At 48.4% G+C, this 19,580-nt stretch overlaps 1 protein-coding gene across 1 annotated transcript in view; it reads left to right on the top strand.

Moving 5' to 3' along the window:
• The window catches only part of MYO7A (myosin VIIA), a gene marked incomplete at its 3' end in the record, with an annotated part of 67,741 nt that overhangs the window by 26,826 nt on the left and 21,335 nt on the right, over nucleotides 1-19,580 (top strand). Inside the window, exons 15-27 of the mRNA XM_080613424.1 lie at nucleotides 3,439-3,576; nucleotides 6,210-6,368; nucleotides 7,010-7,102; nucleotides 8,436-8,530; nucleotides 9,633-9,717; nucleotides 10,961-11,179; nucleotides 11,442-11,549; nucleotides 12,094-12,303; nucleotides 12,839-13,042; nucleotides 13,814-13,990; nucleotides 16,228-16,317; nucleotides 17,457-17,584; nucleotides 18,667-18,793. Of these exons, the coding sequence (XP_080469550.1) occupies nucleotides 3,439-3,576; nucleotides 6,210-6,368; nucleotides 7,010-7,102; nucleotides 8,436-8,530; nucleotides 9,633-9,717; nucleotides 10,961-11,179; nucleotides 11,442-11,549; nucleotides 12,094-12,303; nucleotides 12,839-13,042; nucleotides 13,814-13,990; nucleotides 16,228-16,317; nucleotides 17,457-17,584; nucleotides 18,667-18,793 (1,833 nt within the window). The remainder of the gene's footprint in view (nucleotides 1-3,438; nucleotides 3,577-6,209; nucleotides 6,369-7,009; nucleotides 7,103-8,435; nucleotides 8,531-9,632; nucleotides 9,718-10,960; nucleotides 11,180-11,441; nucleotides 11,550-12,093; nucleotides 12,304-12,838; nucleotides 13,043-13,813; nucleotides 13,991-16,227; nucleotides 16,318-17,456; nucleotides 17,585-18,666; nucleotides 18,794-19,580) is intronic.

Raw genomic sequence — 19,580 nt, 5'->3', positions numbered from 1 at the left:
GTGAATGCCCTATCTGGAACTCCAGGTCTGTATTAACACCATCCTACCTAACTCTGTGTCCACCTAAATCCACTGAACAGAGAGGGTGCAGATAGGCTTAACTGGTATTTGCTTTCTCATCCCTGGATACGTAAGTACCTAAACGTGTCCAGGACACCAAAGGAAAGAGTCTGAATAGGTCCCTAGAGAGTTACAGCTTCCCAGAGATGCTGGGAAATGTCCTGATGCTGCAGCTATGCTGGTGGGGATCTCGGACACCCCATACTGGGTGAACATCCCCTTGTGTTCTGACCTGACTTCTGTCTTTATGTTACTGCAAATGACCACACACGTGTCTGTGCCTCTAAAGCTCAGGCTTTGAGATGGCAGAAAGAAGTGTCACTGAAGCATGTTTGAATGTCTTGCTGGTCTGCACATCTTTAGGAACTCTGTTCTGAGATGGTGCTTCCCTGTAAATCGTGTAATTATCTTCTTTTGCTTATTTTTCTCTTCTGCTTTGATGCTGAGCACAGGCTGAGTGATCACTCATGCCCCAATCTGGGCTACACCACCAGTGACTCCCTGCCCATGGCAAGGGGTTGGAACCGAATGATCTTAAGGTCCTTTCCAACCCAAACCATTCTATGATTCTATGAATCCTGCTCGTCCTTCCCCATCACACAGAGGTCTTGTCCTCCCTCGTGCTAGGCTCTGTATGGACACCTGTGAAGAGATAGTCACAAAAGATGGGACCTTAGGAGTCATAAAGATGTTTCAGTCTCGAGTTTGAAGGCTGTGTCTGGCCAGAAGGAAAGCAGAATGTATTCAGCCCTTTCTCCTTCAGGTTACAGGGACTGATCTGGTTTTAGCTAAAAATGCTTCTCCTTCACAGCGTCCCTTCGCTATGAGGGTGCTGAGGCGCTGGCACAGGGTGCCCAGAGAAGCTGTGGCTGCCCCATCCCTGGCAGTGTTCAAGGCCAGGTTGGACACAGGGGCTTGGAGCAAGCTGCTCTAATGGAAGGTGTCCCTGCTCATGGCAGGGGTTGGAGCTGGATGAGCTTTAAGGTCCCTTCCAACCCAAACCAGTCTGGATTCTATATTCTCCTCTGCAATAAACCCTGTATTTTCAGTGCCTCACTATGCTGTGCTGTCAGGCTGCTCCACAACTTTTTGGGGCCATTTTGTTGGAATAAGGGAAGAGGTGTTATTGTCCTCATGCTGGTGCTGAGGTGAGGCAGGAGGAACCATGATGACTTCAGTGGTGTCACCCTGTGCCTGGAGGTGCTGATGCAAAGCAGTCATTTGAGCATTCATTGTGTATCTGAGAGCCCCGTTAGTGCTCATAGGTGCTGTGTCCATCATCAAGGGGGCTGTGTGCACAGATATCAGGCCCAGGAAGCACATGAATGGATGGGATGGTGCAGTCTTGACAGGAGGAACCCAGAGAATTTGGATAGGAAGACAAGCTGCTTTCTGGCCACCATCCCTCCCTTCAGCTCTCAGGTGTAAGGATGGAGACAGCACCGCTGCTTTTCACCAGGGCTGGATGCATGCAATGCTTCGGCAACCTGGAGAGGCAGGTCTTACTGTTTGAGGGCAAACCACTCATGCATTCCCTTGTAGACCCTTGTACAAAGCCTTGCACCCTTCCTACCACTATGGCTAAGAAGTGACCTCTTCCAGCCAATGCCAGTTTGATAAACCTGGCTAAACATGCAGTTGCTTCCAGTTTCCAGCCCTGCTCCTACATCTGTGCTGCTTCTAACCCCTGTGGCTATCCTTCCACTTTCCAGAGGTGATCCTTTGCACGTGATTAGCAAAGTAATGAGAAAACATCAATCAAAGCTATCCAAACCAGCATCCTTGGTGAAACAGCCTATTCCTCATCAAACCTTTGACAGAATGTGAGCACCAGACTCCATATCCATTAATTACTCTGGATTTGTTAACAGTTTGTCCTTAAGGAAGTACGTTTCCTGGGAGAGATCCCTGATATCCCCCATGCTGTTCTCGACAAGCAGGCCAGGTTTTCCTGGTGTGTGCATGAGCTGGATTTTCTCTTGTTGGAATTCCATGATGACTTTGTGTTTGTGTTGATTGAGTTTGTCTCAATGTCATATCCAACCTGAGTGGTGCAAATGTCTGCCCACGGCAAGGGGATTGGACTAGATGATATTGATAGTCCCTTCCAACCCAAAATATTGGGTGATTCTATGCAATTCCTCAGGTTTGGGGGGTGGGAATGTTATCTGACAGGTTATTCATGCTATACAATGAAGTGCACATAAAGATTGTAACAAAAGTACAACTCACCACCTTGCAAAACATAGCAGCAAAGCCAGTGCAAATGGGGACTTTGTGACGCCATACGTGGCTTGACCATCTGCAAAGAAGAGGATGTTTGGAGGAAAAATGTATTAAAATCCTGCTGGAATCCTCCCTTTGGGAAATCCCTGGCCATTGGGTCATGGCACAGGTCATGGCACAGTTTGCCCTGATTTTGACTCGGAGGGAGTTGCATGCCAGTGCCTAACTCTTCCTCCAACCCACCAGCAGTACTTGCTGCCCCACAAAGGCTCCCTGAAGACCAGACCCAATGAGACACACACAGCACCACTGTGATCAATGTGTAATGAGCTCAGGTAATAGTGACTGTCACTTAAAATGAGCTGGGGGCTTCATTTAGGTTGGAGGTGGTTTAATAAGGTCCTCCCAGGGCAGGGAGAAGACATCTGCATTCTACTTTAGAAACACTTGTCCCCATCTGGAGCTTGGTTTATTAATTTAACCAAGGGAACTAAACCAAGCAAAATACTCAAAATCATCCTGATTCACCCTAAACACCCACCTTTATTTGCTGTTCTTTTCCAAACACAACTTGAATCGTGCCTGTAGTACAGGCTGAGGAATATAGACCTTACCAGAAGATTCTAGAGCTGTTGCAGTCACCCTGCAGCAGAAGTGCCCCTGGCTTGTTTTTTACCCTACATGGGTTATCGGTCCTAGACTCCATGGAGCAGGAGGCACTCAGCCTGATATGAGGAACTAAGACAGAGGCAATGCATGGGGACAGGGAAGCCTAAGCCATCGCCAAAGGAGCAACCCTGGGCAGATGCATTGCCCCACACTACGATGTAGAGATTTTGATGACCCAGAAAGGGGCTGTTTGCTCTCACGGGCAGATCTCCTTCATGGCTCTGTATAGTGCAGATGGGACCTTGAGTCACACAGGGAGGTTTGAGCAGGAGAAGTCAAGTTACGGCACTTTTCCTCCTTGGGTAGAGGCGTACGGAGCAGGTTGCCAGAGTCTGGCCATTGCAAGCTCGCCACCTCTGCCCCATTCCTGCCTTGCTCCCTCCTCCAGCCCTGGCTGTTGCAGGAGGTTCCAGGGACGTGGCCGGAGGGGAAAGGCACTGTTATCCTTCCATTTCCTGAGCCTGCTCCGCCGTGGTTTTGCAGGGAGCAGAGACGAGGAAGCGCTCACCAACGCTCAGCAGCCAGTTCAAGCGCTCCCTGGAGCTGTTGATGAGGACTCTCAGCGTGTGCCAGCCCTTCTTTGTCCGCTGCATCAAGCCCAATGAGTACAAGAAGCCCATGGTAAGTCCTGCTTTACTCTTCTGGTTGCTTTTCACATAGGACTGCCTGCAGGACCGCTCAGCCCTGGAGTTAATGACACAACTCCTTCAGGCATCAGTGGAGGCAGGATTGATCCTGGGTGCTTAGAAAACCATCCCTAAGGGATGCCAAATCAAAATCAGGCACTTGCTTTGTGATCCAACAGCACCCTAAAACCTTTTGCAAAGGCGATCTCCTGCCCCTGCCCTTTTTCCCAAGGATGACCTCGAGGAATTCACCCTGCAGCCCTTTCTCCTATAGGAAATGCCTCTGAATTTCCTACATCCCTACCAGAGACTTAGGCTGAGATGCAGGGCATTGAGTTTAGTCCTATGGCAGGGTTCAGTGCTTCCTAAAGGTGATTCCTCTTTCCATGGGTGTTGCCTACAAAATCTTTGCTCCCAAGGGATCTCACATGGCTTCATCCCTGTTTGATTCTTTCAACTGCTTTTCCTTTGCACCGATTGCAAAAGCACAGTTCTAAAAGCAGGGGGGGAAAAGAGGCAAAACAGCACAAGGGAAAGGTGAGAGGAATTATTTTGCTCCAATTCCCAGGGATTCGCCTCAAAAGCAATGAATATTCTGGGGACAAACTTTAAGGAGCAAATGAGAGGGGAGGAGGCGGCTGTAAATCCCCTCACCACAAACTGCTCATGGAGGGGACTCCAAGTTCAGCAGCAAAAGGTAGAGGCTGAGGTGGGCATCGAATCCTACTGTCAGCACCTTGCAGGATTGGACCCTGGTGCTGTAAGCACTCACTGCTGGCTGTTCACCACTTTATAGTGATGCTACTTGGGGAGAAGGAGCTTTATTTAACCATGTTTTCAGCTGCTTGTTTCGGTGAATCAGTTTGCCCATGCCTTTGCACTTTAGTGGTGGTGAACCTCACCAAAGCTGGAGCTTCACGTCAATGCCTGTTAGCACAGCTCACCTGAGTGCAAAAAGCATTAAAACAATGGATTTGAGAGCTGTTACATACAAGAAGTGTTTGGAACCTATTTTTGCTGTTCAGTGAACATAATGATGCCAGGTGAAAGATTTGGTGGCTCTCAAAGCAGCTTGCTGTGCCCTTCTGGTTTTGGTGAGCATCAAAAGGCACCTAAAAGCATCCTAACGGAATACTTTGGTTTAATATTTAGCACTATGACTGATCTGAGGCTATTATCTGAGCTGAAATCAAAACAAGGCCTTCTTTAAGAACTGGTGCTGAGAAATAGATGGACATCCTGAACTGATGTTAACAAATTATTCCCAATGCCCTGACTCTGAGCTGCTTTTACACATGGATGTCTGGGGTTCGTCCTGGCACTTTGTGTTCTGTGTAAGTAGTCTGTACTGCATCAGCTCTTGCAAGCAGTAAGCCTGTGTCCAACCCGTTTATCCATGATGCTTTCAGTGGGACATAAACCCAAGCTATAAGCTTGAAAGAACGGAACAAAGAGAAATCAATCTCCCCATTAAAGTAATGAGCAGATGATCTAATACTGAACCAGAGACTGGAGCGCTATATGATATGAGATGTCATTTCTTGCTACATTTATTTTTGGCCTCGGTTTAACAATACAAAGGAAAAGAAAAATCCCAGATAAGAGCACACAGAGCTGTGCAAAAGAGAACATGTTCTGGGAGTTCATTTTGTGTCCCTGGCTTTGAAGGAAAGCGTGCTGATAGTGATAGGAAATGGGATAGTGGGAAGTGAAAGGTCAGTGGAAAGTCCTGGCTGTTTGTTACTTGGTGTTATTTTAAAACGTTTGCTTCCTTCTAAAATGTGCTTCAGTGGGGAAAAAACATTGCTTGCATCGGGAGCCTGAATGGAGTTCTCTGGGTCTGGGCATGGCCCCATGCTGCTGTTTCTGAGCGTTGCTCTGTTGTTCTGGTCAGTCCAGGAGAAAAGCAGGGGATGAATTGAGTGACAAACCATGCAAAGAGAGTCAGAACTGTCTCCATTGGTCTGTGCTTCATCAGGCCCTGATGCCAGGAGCACGCAGTTGAAGCCTTACAATATCTGAAGGGGACACATAAGCATCCTGGAGCAGGACTCTTCATTAGGGACTGTAGTGATAGGACAAGGGGTGATGGGTTCAAACTGAAACAGAGTAGATTTAGGTTGGATCTCAGGCAGAAGCTCTTCCCTATGAGGGTGCTGAGGCGCTGGCCCAGGGTGCCCAGAGAAGCTGTGGCTGCCCCATCCCTGGCAGTGTTCAAGGCCAGGTTGGACACAGGGGTTTGGAGCAAGCTGCTCCAGTGGAAGGTGTCCCTGCCCGTGGCAGGGGGTTGGAACTGGATGATCTTAAGGTCCTTTCCACCCCAAACCATTCTATGATTCCTTGATTCTATGACTGTCATTGTGCTCACCAGTTCTCCTCTCAGCTCTTTGTGTAATGTGTAGGACACATCCAGTCTTGCAAGTGGCAATTAAAGAAATTAAGTGAGTCAAACACATTCAGAAGCTTCTAAGATCAGGCCCATGACAGCCAACAGTCCTCTGGTCCTCAAAGTGAAGGATTTGGATGGACACATTTGCTTGCCCCACGCCTCTTCAGAGTCCCCACTCTCTTATGGCCAATCCATGCCAAACTGTGCAATCAAACCACTGTGTCCTGTAACCTCCCCAGCTGTTTGACCGGGAGCTGTGCGTCCGTCAGCTGAGGTACTCAGGGATGATGGAGACCATCCGGATCCGCCGAGCCGGATACCCCATCCGCTACACATTTGTGGAGTTCGTGGACCGGTACCGGGTGCTCATGCCTGGAGTGAAGCCAGCATACAAGCAGGTGCGCATCTTCTTCCATGGGTAATGGTTGCTCTCTGCTGGGCTCTCCAGGGGTATTTATGGGTCTGCATTCTCTCCAAAAGCATTAGGCAGCATTCGATGCCCAGATGTTACAGTGGTGCTCAGGGCTTTCCAGGTGAATGAAAAATGGGTATGGGGCTGGCAGCTGTATTGAGCCTGCCCTTCTACTCACCCTGAATGTGATGACAGTAAAGCTCTGGGAACCTCTGGGTCAGGGCAACCCCTGGATTGGGATGAACCACTGGGTTGGGTGGAGAAGTGATTCAGAGCAGCCCTGAGAAGGGCTTAGGGGTGTTGGATATAAGGAAGAAGCTCTTCCCTGTGAGGGTGCTGAGGCGCTGGCACAGGGTGCCCAGAGAAGCTGTGGCTGCCCCATCCCTGGCAGTGTTCAAGGCCAGGTTGGACACAGGGGCTTGGAGCAAGCTGCTCTAGTGGAAGGTGTCCCTGCCCGTGGCAGGGGTTGGAGCTGGATGAGCATTGAGGTCCCTTCAGCCCAAACCAGGCTGGGATTCTATGATTCTAACCTCATTACCCAAACTTCAGGAATCGGGACCCTACTGGACCTGGGAGAAGCAATGGGTGAGGCTGGTCCTGATTGAATCCTACCCCTTCTCCTACCAGGGTGACCTGCGCGGGACATGCCAGCGCATTGCCGAGGCAGTGCTTGGGAGGGATGATGACTGGCAGATCGGCAAGACAAAGATATTCCTGAAGGTAGGTGTTTCTCCGCATCCCTCCTGCCATCCCGGACCCTTTGCCTGTGAAAGGGTCTCCTACCATTCCCTTTCCATAACAAGACATGACCGTTTCCCATGGTCTGGCATGGCAGTAGGTAGAACCAGGACCAAGACCAGTGTTAGGAATGGGTGAGCAGGAGGAAGTCCTGACACTGCCAGCACTGATGAATGCTCATACCCATACAGATGCAGAAATAGTCCCATACAGAGCATGGCTTTTTCCCTTCTGGGTTGAACCAGTTACCATCTCTTGCCATCACCCATCAAGAATGGCAGCAGGAGGGATGTCCATGCAGAACCCTGCAGAGAGACGGACTGATAGCACAACAGGCTCACTTTCAGCACATCCTTTCATGACACAAAAGGTGCCTACAGCCCCCTTTCTGCATTGGTCTAGCTGATACAGAGCAGCCCAACACTGCAGATCCTCTGCAGCCCCATTTGCACTCATGGCTCCTTACAAAACCTGTATTGCTCTGGAAAGAGGAGGCTGAGCTGGCCAGAAACCAGGCTGGAAGCAAAGGCTTCTCTCGAGCTAAAATCTCAGCGGTAAACCCTGACCACTTACATCTAAATTCACCCCCATCACCAGCACAAACACCCCCATCTCTTCCCTAGAAACCATTGCCACTGGTTGCTCTTTCCAGAGCCTGTTATCAAGATCTCACAGCTGTCAGGGAAGGAAATGGGGAAACTGGGAGGCCCCATGGGGCTGTATGAGGTCAAGCAAAGCAGGAAACGTGAGGTTTGCTGCACCCACCGCGGCAGGGCTCAGCGTGCCACAACCAGGACTGAAAGCAGAGTTACAAACAGCATGGGAGGAATCGATAGAAAGCTTGGACTGGAGCATCTGAAAGCCTCAGGGCAAGGAAATTCAGTGTTTCAATGGGTTTTGTCCTTAGTGTATAGAGGTGTTCCTGTCTTGGCTAAAGGGAGTGATGGGACCCAGCAGCCTGAAGTTTGTTCCTAGACCTCTCTAGTGCTCCTAGGAACTGATTCCGTGTCTGAAAGCAGTAACAGGGAGCTTTGTGTGGGAAAGCAATGTAATTTGGTTGTTTTGAGACTATAAAGTATTGCGTAAGCAGTTCTGGATGCTCTGGTTTGTTTGGGAATAAAGGCAATAGATCACTAGGGTTTACATTAGGATTTCCCCAGTGAGTAGTAGATGGGTTGATGCTGTGGATGTAAAATGTCCCATTTTCAACTTATTTTGGCCATCCCATCTGGGGAAGGGCCTTGTAGCACCCTTCCTGCCATGTCAGGCAAATGAAGAGCTTGAGACATGGGTGCTGTGTCGCTTCCTTCCACAGGACCACCACGACATGCTGCTGGAGATCGAGAGAGACAAGGCCATCACGGACAAAGTCATCCTCATCCAGAAGGTGGTCCGTGGGTTTAAAGACAGGTAGGTGTGAGCCCCACTGCCAAAGGGGAGGTGGGATGTGTGGGATGTTTCACCCAGCAAGTGGTTCCTGGAAGATAAATCTGTCCTGCCCTGCCTGCAGCCAGATAGGAGCTATGATGTGCTGGCGTTCAGATACAGGAAGTATTGGAGGAAAACAGTAGGGGAAACAAGAGGAAACCTGTATTATCTGCCTCAAACATGGACAGAATAGGACCTTCTGCCCCTGTTCAGTGCTGTTTAGGGGAGATGTTTGCTATGACAAAACACCAGTGGGACTCTGAGCCTGCTGAAGGCAATGCTAAGCTTCCAGCCGATGGGGATCCCAAGACTGCAATGGGATCACTGGACCATCACTGTGACTGCAGTTGCTCTCCCCAAAGCCCAAGGCATTCAGGACTCTTCCCTTTGCAACCCAGTTGCCAGACTTGGGAGGAGGGCAGGTAGCCCATGGGGAGCTTATGGCACAATGGGAGAAGAAGGGGAGCCACAGCCAAGGACAAGCTTCACCCATGGAGCAGGGACAGTTCCTGGGGCTTTGTGCTCTTTGGCTGTCCAAGCCATGGCTGTGACTCAGGTTGAGCCTTAGGCTTTGTGCAAAGGGTATATGCTAAATAACTCAGCACTCTTTCCCACACTAACCCTAGTGAGACCCCAAACACGATTGTCCCTGAGGTGTCTGCATGTAGAATCAGGCCAGAATAAGGATAGAAGGAACAGATGAGGGTACCAGGGTGGTGTTGCTGAAGTTTGCACTTGATCATTTGGGTGATATTAAATCCATTCTCAGGTGCTAGGATTGAAGTGGGGGGAGCACACATTGAAGGGGTTTCAGATGCAGAGGAGGGTGCAGGGTGGGAGGAAGGAGCAGATGATTCACAGCATCTCCTGCTCTGCCCATTCCCGTAACCTGTAAGAGTCTGCCTGCAGAGACCATTCATCATTTTATGAAAGCAAGGAGAGATGGGGGAGAAGTCTTTTTCAGGCCAAAAATGCAGCGTTTACTCCTCCTGGCTGCTCAGTTTCAAATCTTCAAAGAATGATGCCCAGGAGAGGATGAGATGCAGCCAAACCACAGAGGCAAGTGATGGAAATGCCTTTGCAGGTCCAATTTCCTGAAGGTGAGGAACTCAGCCCTGATGATCCAGAGATATTGGCGTGGACATAACTGCAGGAAGAACTATGGTGCTGTAAGTACAGGCGTGCTCCCTCAGACCTCCGCTTTCCTTTTTCTTTCTGGGACATACTTAAGAGTTTCTGGACTCAAAATGCCCCACTGAATTGGGTTGGCTTTTGTCAGTTGGAGGGATGAATGGAGGTTTGCTCTTGCTGCTTTACCTGAAGAGGGCACTTGACTACCTTCTAGCTGTCCTTTTATCTGAGTTAGATGTGCATTGCACCAAATGGTCACTTTGGGTTTTAAAAGTCTTTCCCTAGTTTCCAGGTGACTGAAAACTCAGGATCAGCTTCCTCTGAAAACCATACTTCCATCTCCAGACATATCTTGGTTTCTCATCAACCCCGTCCATAGCCCTGTTTTATCCCTGTCTCAGCTGTCTGTGACCCAAAAGCAGGTCATTTGGGAAGTGTTTTGAGGTCTAAAGTGTCTCAATATCATCCTAAAAGCCTGCAAGCTAATAGGGATAGCCACTTCCAGGCTGGTCAGGATGCTGCCTCCTGGTATGAAATAGCACCTTGGCTTTCAAGCAGGAGATCTGCCGGTGCTGTACCTCTATGGGAGTAACCCTTATGGGTTGAAACTACCTTAAGATAACCAACCAGCCCTCCTGAGGCCTCTTGAGGGCAGGTACTCTGTAGGACTCGATGGGGAAGGAAAAGTCTTTGTCCTTCCTGGATTTTGAATCAGTGCAGCAGCCAGACAGCTTCATTGAATCAGTGCAGCAGCCGGAAAGCTGCGTGGAGACCTCATAGCAGCCTTCCGGTATCTGAAGGGGGCCTATAGGGATGCTGGGGATGGACTCTTCATCAGGGACTGCAGTGACAGGACAAGGGGTGATGGGTTCAAACTGAAACAGGGGAAGTTTAGATTGGATCTAAGGAAGAAATTCTTTACTGTGAGGGTGCTGAGGCACTGGAATGGGTTGCCCAGGGAGGTTGTGAACGCTCCATCCCTGGCGGTGTTCAAGGCCAGGTTGGATGAGGCCTTGGGTGCCATGGTTTAGTGTGAGGTGTCCCTGCCCATGGCAGGGGCCTGGAACTGAATGATCTTAAGGTCCTTTCCAACCCTAACTATTCTATGATGCTATGATTTCTTCACCTTCTTGGAGAATCTCCCTCCCGAAGGCTTGTGCTAGAGGGGGCTGATTTAGTGGCTCTTACTTACAGCAGTGCAAGGAGATTAGCAATGGAAATCTGCTTATAGTGGGTGAGCCCCTGCATGATGGGGTCGTTTCATCCCATTCCCTCTTGCAGATGCGGATTGGCTTCCTGAGGCTGCAGGCGCTCTACCGATCCCGCAAGCTCCACAAGCAGTACCACATGGCTCGCCGGAGGATCATTGAGTTCCAGGCACGCTGCAGGGGCTACCTGGTCCGTAGGGCTTTCCGCCACCGCCTCTGGGCTGTCCTCACCATCCAGGCGTACGCCCGGGGCATGATTGCCCGAAGGCTGTATAAGCGCCTCCGAGGGGAAGTAAGTACCATGGAGGAGAGAGGTCAGTGTGGGGAATGGAGGTGGGGAGAGAGGGAGTAACATGCTTCTGCATGATGCATTCATGGGATTGGTTTTGGATGGGGTTTGGAGCAACCTGGTCTAGTGGAAGGTGTCCCTCCACTCATCCAAGGTGGAACTGGGTGAGATTTGAGGTCCCTTCAAACCCAAACCATTCCATGATTCTATGGAAAACCTATAAGGGGATGCCCATTCAGAAGGGCTCTTATGTTTATTCCTCAAGTACCATCGACGCCTGGAAGCAGAGAAACTTCGCCTGGCAGAAGAGGAACGACTCCGAAAGGAGATGAGTGCCAAGAAAGCCAAAGAGGAAGCAGAAAAGAAGCACCAAGTACGTGGGGACCGAGCTCTTTCTGGGGTCCTGTCTCTGTTTTCCAGGCACTTGTTTTGCTCCTTTGAGGAGAAATGCCAAAAATATCTAAGGGATTTGTGCCCTGCTTGAGCAGTTTGTATTCAATTCACTGGCGTGCTCTGTGCTCTAGCTTGAAGCTGCTCCAGAATTTCTGGTCTGCTGCAAGGAATGCGAGAGATTATAGTGACTATTCACTTGCTTTTGCTATTGCATAAAGGATGAAGGGGGAGCTTGGGGCACTCTGTGTGTGTGCACATATATTTTTGTTGTATAAAAGAAAGAAATGAGCTTAATAAGAGGCTTTTTGCGTGGATAAAACCCTCTAAAAAGGCACTAAGGAAGAAGAAAATGGTATTGATTTGTCCTTCTGCAGTTAGGAAACTGGGGCATGGACATGAAACTGATTTGCTCCAAGTCATGATGCTGATATAGTGCCCAAGCACTGGGTAGTCTTCTAAAGCCATCATTTAGCACCAGTTCTTAGGATGGGAGCAGTTCAATCACTGTGTTTGTCCTCTTGCAGGTACGCCTGGCCCAGCTGGCGCGGGAAGATGCAGAGAGGGAAGTGAAGGAGAAGGAGGAAGCACGTCGGAAGAAGGAGCTCTTGGAAAAGATGGAGAAAGCTCGCAACGAGCCAGTGAATGACTCGGAAATGGTGGATAAAATGTTTGGATTCCTGGGGACCACCTCCTCTCTGCCTGGCCAGGAAGGACAGGCACCCAATGGCTTCGAGGTACTGGAGACACACGTGAGCCTGGCTATCACATGAAAAGCTTTAGCAACACATTACTGAATCAGGGGAGAGTACAGCGATACAAAAGCGGGTCTCTGAAGCCTTCCTTCAAGACTTCTATATGGCCCAAGAGGGCTACTGAGCTATGGCAAGGGACAAGCAGGCTGTCTGAAGCTTTTCTCTTGGGCTACCAAATGGAGGAGAGCAGTATCACCATGAGATCACTGGGGATCTGTGGCCTTTGGGATGTTTTTCTTCGTGGTTCCTCATAGCATTTAGCTCTTGGACGTGTGTTCCCTATGCTAGGAGTGAGCCCATGCTTGTTGCTTCTCCTACTGCTCTCCAGGACATTCCTGGGCACAGGCATGTCCTTCAGGACTTGTGCTTTGCATGGGCTGCAGAGTTATACTTCATGTGTTTCCCTCCAGCTGGCTTTTCCTTTTGGAATGGAAATCAGACAAACAGAAACACCAGATCCAAAGGGAAAGGGTTATCCTAAGCCATGCTGAGTGCCTGATTTGTCCTTCCCCACCAGGATCTTGAGCGAGCCCAGAAGGAGCTGGAGGAAGAGGACCTAGATGCAGCATTGCCTCTCCCTGAGGAAGAGGAGGAAGATCTCTCCGAGTACAAGTTTGCCAAGTTTGCTGCCACGTATTTCCAGGGCACGACAACAAACACCTACGTCCGCCGGCCGCTCAAGCAGCCCCTCTTGTACCATGAAGATGAAGGAGACCAGTTGGTGAGGCAGGGGATGGAAATACTCAAGCAGGGCAGGGTGGGTTGGGGAACCAAAGGGCACCAGCAGTTTTCCTTTGGGAAGCACTGCTGTGCTTGTGGTTCAGTGGAGAGCATACCCCTGGTCTGCTGCACATGTAGGTGCTGTCCCACCAGCATGCTTTGAGCAGTGACAAGACAATGAGCATTAGAGGGATGTAGCATTATAGGGGTGAGCCCATCTCTGTATCTTGATACTTGTGTTAAGACAGTTAATGAAGTGCTCTGGGCTTAAAGCATGGACAATGAAAGGAGTAGCAGCTGGAAAAGTTGTTTCTTACCTTGTTGTATGCAACACTGCAGAGCTAACAGAAAAGAAACAGTTGTCCAGTAGCCAACAGTACAAGACCAGAACTGTATTGAACCTCCATGGCTATAATGAACATTAGATTGGCCATGAGCTTGCCTTCACTAAGGTTATCCTTCCCCTCTGCAGTGGGTTAGGATCTGCCAGTCACTGTTCCTCTGTGAGTTTGGCATCTCCTACCAAAGCACCAAGCCTCTTGTAAGGTGCAGAAACACACTCGTGATGGCATGGACACAGAGCCTGAATTTGCGGTCCCAGCCATGAGCCTGCCCAGCTTGCTCAGATGGGATGTGTACTGCAGGCAAAACTGTGTGTGGCACTGGAAAGTGCTGTATGTACAGAGAAACCACATTGGTGACCCTGATGGACTGAGCATGGCTTGGCCACCCCCTGGTGTGAGCTAATGGAGTGTACCCTTCCTTTCAACAGGCAGCACTTGCTGTATGGATCACTATCCTCCGCTTCATGGGAGACCTCCCTGAGCCGAAATATCATACAGCCATGAGCGATGGTGGCGAGAAGATCCCAGTGATGACAAAGATCTATGAGACTCTTGGGAAGAAGACCTATAAGAAAGAGCTTCAGGCCCTGCAGGGAGAAGGAGAGGTAACTAGAGATGCTACTGTTAGGTGTTGGGTATTGAAATGTGCTGGAAAGAAAAACTTTTGGGGTCTGATGTAGGCGATTTGTTGTCAACTTTATTTGCAATTATGCCATGAAGGAAGAATTGCCCATGTGTCAAGTGATGATCTTGTCCCATCTTCTTCATAGGGGTAACTGAATGGCCCCCAGCAATGCAGTAAGGGAAGTGCCCTGATATCTATACTGGGGCTTTGATTTCTCTGCTCCACCCCACAGGGCAGAAATACATGGGGGGAATATAACGTCCTGTGTCATTGGTCTCTCATTTGGGGACTTCTTTTTGATCCGCCCTGGATCAGAAGATAATAAACTAAAAGTGTGCCCTTAATCTTGGAGCAGGAAGGGAAAAGTTACCGGAGATTAAGCTGTGGAAATCCCTATTGCATCCTCAGTGTGTTCTGGGATGTCACTGGAGGACTTCATCTTAGGACCGTTCCCAGATAAGACATTGCTCTGGATAAATTGCTGTTTATAGTGCCAATATGCTTTCATCTTTGGCAATTGCTTTATTCAGTAGAACAAGATATTATCTGGTATTGGCATCTGGGCAGGCTCCTGGGCAGCATTTGCAGATGAAGGAGAACAAATCTCCTAAGTTTTAGAGATGGTTGATATCATTCAGCGCTTCAGTGAATTACCTGAGAAGGAGAGTGGCCTCATCTGGATTATAATCCCTAAAAAATCACCTTTCATTCCTTCTACCCATCATTTCTTGCGTGTTTATCACAAAAATAGGCTTTGAGCAACCGGGTCTAGTGGAAGATGTCCCTGCTCATGACAGGGGGTTGGAACTGGATGAGCTTTAAGGTTCCTTCCAACCCAAACCAGTCTGTGATTTTATGAAAAAAGGTATATTTTGGCCAATTGAGACATCAGGTAGTACAGAAGAGAAGGAGATTTTAAGCTGTCATTTGTCTTTGTGGTTACACCAGCTCTGCAGTGTGCACAACAATGCAGAGATGTAGGAGCTGACCCTGACCATGATGATATGGCAATCCAGGGATATAGTACCAGCTTGGCTTTATAATGGATATAAACCATCGCAGCTGCAAGACTCAAAGTGTTGATCTGGTACAAAATCAAAGTCTTTCAAAGCTATTTAAATGGGGAGAGTTTAACTGGGTCAAAAAGTGAATCCATGTCATTTTAACCCCACAGCTGACATGAACTTGGTATAAAAGTAGAAAGCCAACAGTTGATGATAAGTAGTCAGTGCAAGGGTCTATCCACATCAAATTTATTCTTCTGGGAAAGCTGATACAGCACAGGAGTGGTTAATGGTGAGGAAATCACGATGGTTCCACGAATCTCTGTCTAAATGACTTTCAGCTCACAAACCTGCTGTGCAAATGGCTGATCTCAGAGAATCATAGAATCATAGAATCATAGAATAGTTAGGGTTGGAAAGGACCTTAAGATCATCCAGTTCCAACCTCCTGCCATGGGCAGGGACACCTCACACTAAACCATGGCACCCAAGGCTCTGTCCAACCTGGCCTTGAACACCGCCAGGGATGGAGCATTCACAACTTCCCTGGGCAACCCATTCCAGTGCCTCAGCACCCTCACAGTAAAGAATTTCTTCCTTAGATCCAATCTAAACTTCCCCTGTTTCAGTTTGAACCCGTTACCCCTTGTCCTGTCACTACAGTCCCTAATGAAGAGTCCCTCCCCAGCATCCTTATAGGCCCCTTCAGATACTGGAAGCTGCTCTGAGGTCTCCACTCAGCCTTCTCTTCTCCAGGCTGAACAGCCCCAGCTTTCTCTTGCTCATGCCATTTGTGACATAGGAACAAGCCTGAATGGCATAGAGCAGAAACTTGGTGGACCTAGATGGACCAGAAGTCAGTTGTGTATTCAATATAACTTTCTTCAGACATCTCTAACATGTAATTAATGATCAATGAGGGATACTCATTGATCAGAGAGTATCTAAAAATTTCAAAGCCAGACCTGATCTATTGTGGGGCACAGGAATAGGGGTCCACACTTCTGATTCCCATCAGCCTCTGAAGTATCTCCATCTCTTGCTTGCATTAATGGTCTTCTACAGGAGCCCAGGGGAGGCAGGGAGAGCACCTACTTATCAGGGCTCTGTGTCTCAACACATTACACCCATGTCTCTCGCTTTGCAGGGTACTCACATTGACGGGCACAGGAGGAACAGTGTATTCATTACCCCCATGCCTCTTGCTTTGCAGAGTACTCACATTGACGGGCACAAGAAGAACAGTGTGCGGCACAAACTGGTCTCCTTAACGCTCAAGAAGAAATCCAAACTGACAGAGGAGGTGAGAGGAGACGCTGAGCCGCCTGGCAGCACAAGTGCCGTTGGATTGTCTGCAGCCCTCTCTGACTCTCTTCTGCTTTTCCCTAGACAACATAGAACCAGCCCTCCTCTGGGTTTGGCGCTACCTGTCTCTCTGCCTGAAAGATTTAAGGAGTGTTTAAGGGGAAAGGTTGGCTTCCCGTGTCTCCTTGAGTCATTCCGCACCTCGCGCCGGCCTCCCCTCGGCTCCCGTTCTCCATCCATCCAGCACCTTCCCTCCCCTCTTTCGCAGCCCTCCATCCAGCTGCCGATACCTCTCACCACTCTGTGATGGTCTGAATGTTATCCCTGCTTTTAGCTTCCTGCCCTCCGCCATGGCATAGGTAGCAGTAGTTGGAGCTCCAAAGGCACTCGCCCATCCTCTGGGTAAAATTCCCCATGGGAACAGTTAGCCCAAGCTGAGAGCTTTTGAAAATCCCATCTCAAAAGAGTGAGGAGCAATACATCTCTGAGTGGAATGGGAATGAAAGCAATGCAAAAACATGGATTCAGTCTTCTTTTACATACTGCCATGTCCATTTCCAGAGCAGGCACCGTCTCACCTGTCTATAGCTGCTTGAGGGCATGAAGATATACTCTGAGGTAGTTCCATTAGTGTCAGTGGGGTGACCCAATCCAGCTTACCCTAATATAGCTCTGAACACTCTCTAGAAATGGCCATCTTTCTCCATTGGCTCTAAATGGAGATTGGGTTGGCTAGCTGGGACAGAGAGCTGGTAGGTGGATGGATGTCATCCCTGTTTCCACAACCAGCACCACGCTGATGCGCTTTTGGTCGCATCATTAGCATGGGGAGTGGGTACATTTTGTCAGTGTTTTAATGACTTTTTAATGACTAATCAGAGCTGGGATGTAAGGATGCCATTGTTGAAACCCTAGGCAAAGAGCAAGCAGGTGGAAGTGTGACTAAACAGCTTCAGCATCACTCATATGTGATCAAAGCCAACAAAGTCAAACCCTCCCATTGCTGTGAAAGTGCCACATTGAACTTCTGAGACCCCTCCTGTCTGGTGGAGGGAGCACCACACATTTGGGATGGGAGGCGGGGGGGGGATGTATTAGTCTGCTGTACTGAAAGAGAGCAATGTGTCTGGTTGGCAGGTGACAAAGAGACTTCACGATGGTGAGTCTACGCTGCAGGGTAATAGCATGCTTGAAGACCGACCCACCTCCAACCTGGAGAAGCTCCATTTCATTATTGGTAATGGCATCCTCAGGCCAGCCTTAAGGTTAGAAATCAAGACAAAGTCATGAACGTGCCATTCTTTCAATTTCTTCTTCCTTGAGCTATACTTGAAGTATTCAAACCATTTTGCTACTGAGTGCAGCTTTGTGAAGCCTTCATTGTATCATCCTTTTGGTTGTGTTGTATAATATGGGCTGGGCTGGATCATGTTCCTCACTGTCCATATCAGGCCTGATGGAAAGAGCATGCAGAAAGGTTCAAGTGCTTCTGAAGGTGCCATTGGCTACTGGGTTGTTTTTCTAACGCTCACTTTTGCTGTTCACTACCCTTCGTTTTCTGTGTTTGTGTGAATATTTTTAATGGTGTAGTAATGGAAAAACTCAAGTTGCTAAATCAAGCATTCATAACTGGAAAGTGCCAAATTAAGGCCAACTCCACATCTTTGGTTCACCCCATTCATGTGTGTGTGTTATAAGACAGTCCTTGTTCTCGTAGTCTCATACTCTTTCCACTCTCACTCACTCATTCCAGGAACAGAGTGAGCATCCTCATCTGATCACAAGCTTCTCTCCTTTTCATTTTATCCTCCCAGTTCACCATTAAATCCTTATCATTACTTTTCTGCACAAAGTCTGCTCTGAAGGCAGACCTGGGAGTGTCCCATGGGCTTTTCCATGCAGTTTCTCAGTGTAAAAATAGGCTAACACTTTTGTTGCCTCCCATGTAGATGAGAAATATTATTATCCCTTATTTTGTATATAGAAAACTGAGGTTAAAGTCAAAAGTGGACATTAAATCCCAAGTTGAGATACTTGTCAATGTACATGCCTGTTTGGACAGAAGAGCTGGACAAACCTTGACTTCCGCTAGAGCTGGTAGTTCCCAACACAAAGCAAATTCAGGTGTCTCAAGAGGAACAACCAATAAATGGAGATTCCCAGTTGATGGCTCTCTAAGAGAGTTAGTTTAGGTGATTTTCTTGATATTACTGGGAAATCTTTGTAAGAAGCCAAAGCCAAAGTAGACTCCATCATCCAGACACATGCAGACAGAGTCTGTGTCTCTCTGTTCCTGTTGAAGACCACCACCTCAGTAACTCAAATCCTCTTTTCATTCCTATTGCAGGGATGAAATCTATTGTCAAATCTGCAAGCAGCTAACCCAGAACCCATCCAAAAGCAGCCATGCCAGGGGTTGGATCCTGATGTCCCTGTGCGTGGGATGTTTTGCTCCTTCTGAGAAGTTTGTGAAGGTAAATTGTAGATGGTATTTGTCTCATTATTAATTATCTGCCAACACATTTTCTTTTCCATCCATGAAACCAGTTTTTCTCCCAGGTGTCACAGTAGATGGAATCCTGGTCTTTCTCTTTGCCGGGAATGGAAATTATATGAAGTTCTTAAGAAAAGCGTGCATGATCCCAAGTTCAATGTCTAAAGTGGATCAGATGAGTCCCTGCTGAGAATTTGCTCTCTCTTTCTTGTGACTCTAAAGGAAATGTAGACAACCAGTTCAGATGATGCCTCCTGCACTGTAGATGTGTTAAAATGCGATTAAGTGACTTCTGCCAGGGAAGTTGATTGTAAGAGGCTTCAAGTGGAAACTGCGCACCAAGAATAGCCCACACTTCTCCCCTGTTTCTCACATTCAAAAGTCTATGCATTCAATCAATCATCTACTGGCTTTGACAGTATGACCTCACACATATACTTTAACAAAATTGGCAAGGAATAAGACTACTCAGCTCATTATAAATATAGCTTAATATCAAAAATGCACATAGAAAAGGGTTTAATTTACTTGGTGCTACGTATGCATGGTTGCTGTCTGCATGTACACTTTGCCCCTCCATGTGCCACACTGAAAACATCCAACTCTCAACAGATTTGGACACTCTGTCTTCCAAATGAGTTACACACCCAGAGCCTGACTAACACCCACTGGACTACTGAAGTCAATCCCATTCCTAAGAGTCTGGCTGGCTCAAGGCAAAGGGCTCAGCACTGTGTCTTTGCTTTGCCATGGTATAAGCCGTCCTT

The sequence above is a fragment of the Psittacula echo genome, assembly GCF_963264785.1.
Source record: "Psittacula echo genome assembly, chromosome: 3".
NCBI lineage: Eukaryota > Metazoa > Chordata > Aves > Psittaciformes > Psittacidae > Psittacula > Psittacula echo.
This window is presented reverse-complemented; position numbering and strand designations above follow the sequence as displayed.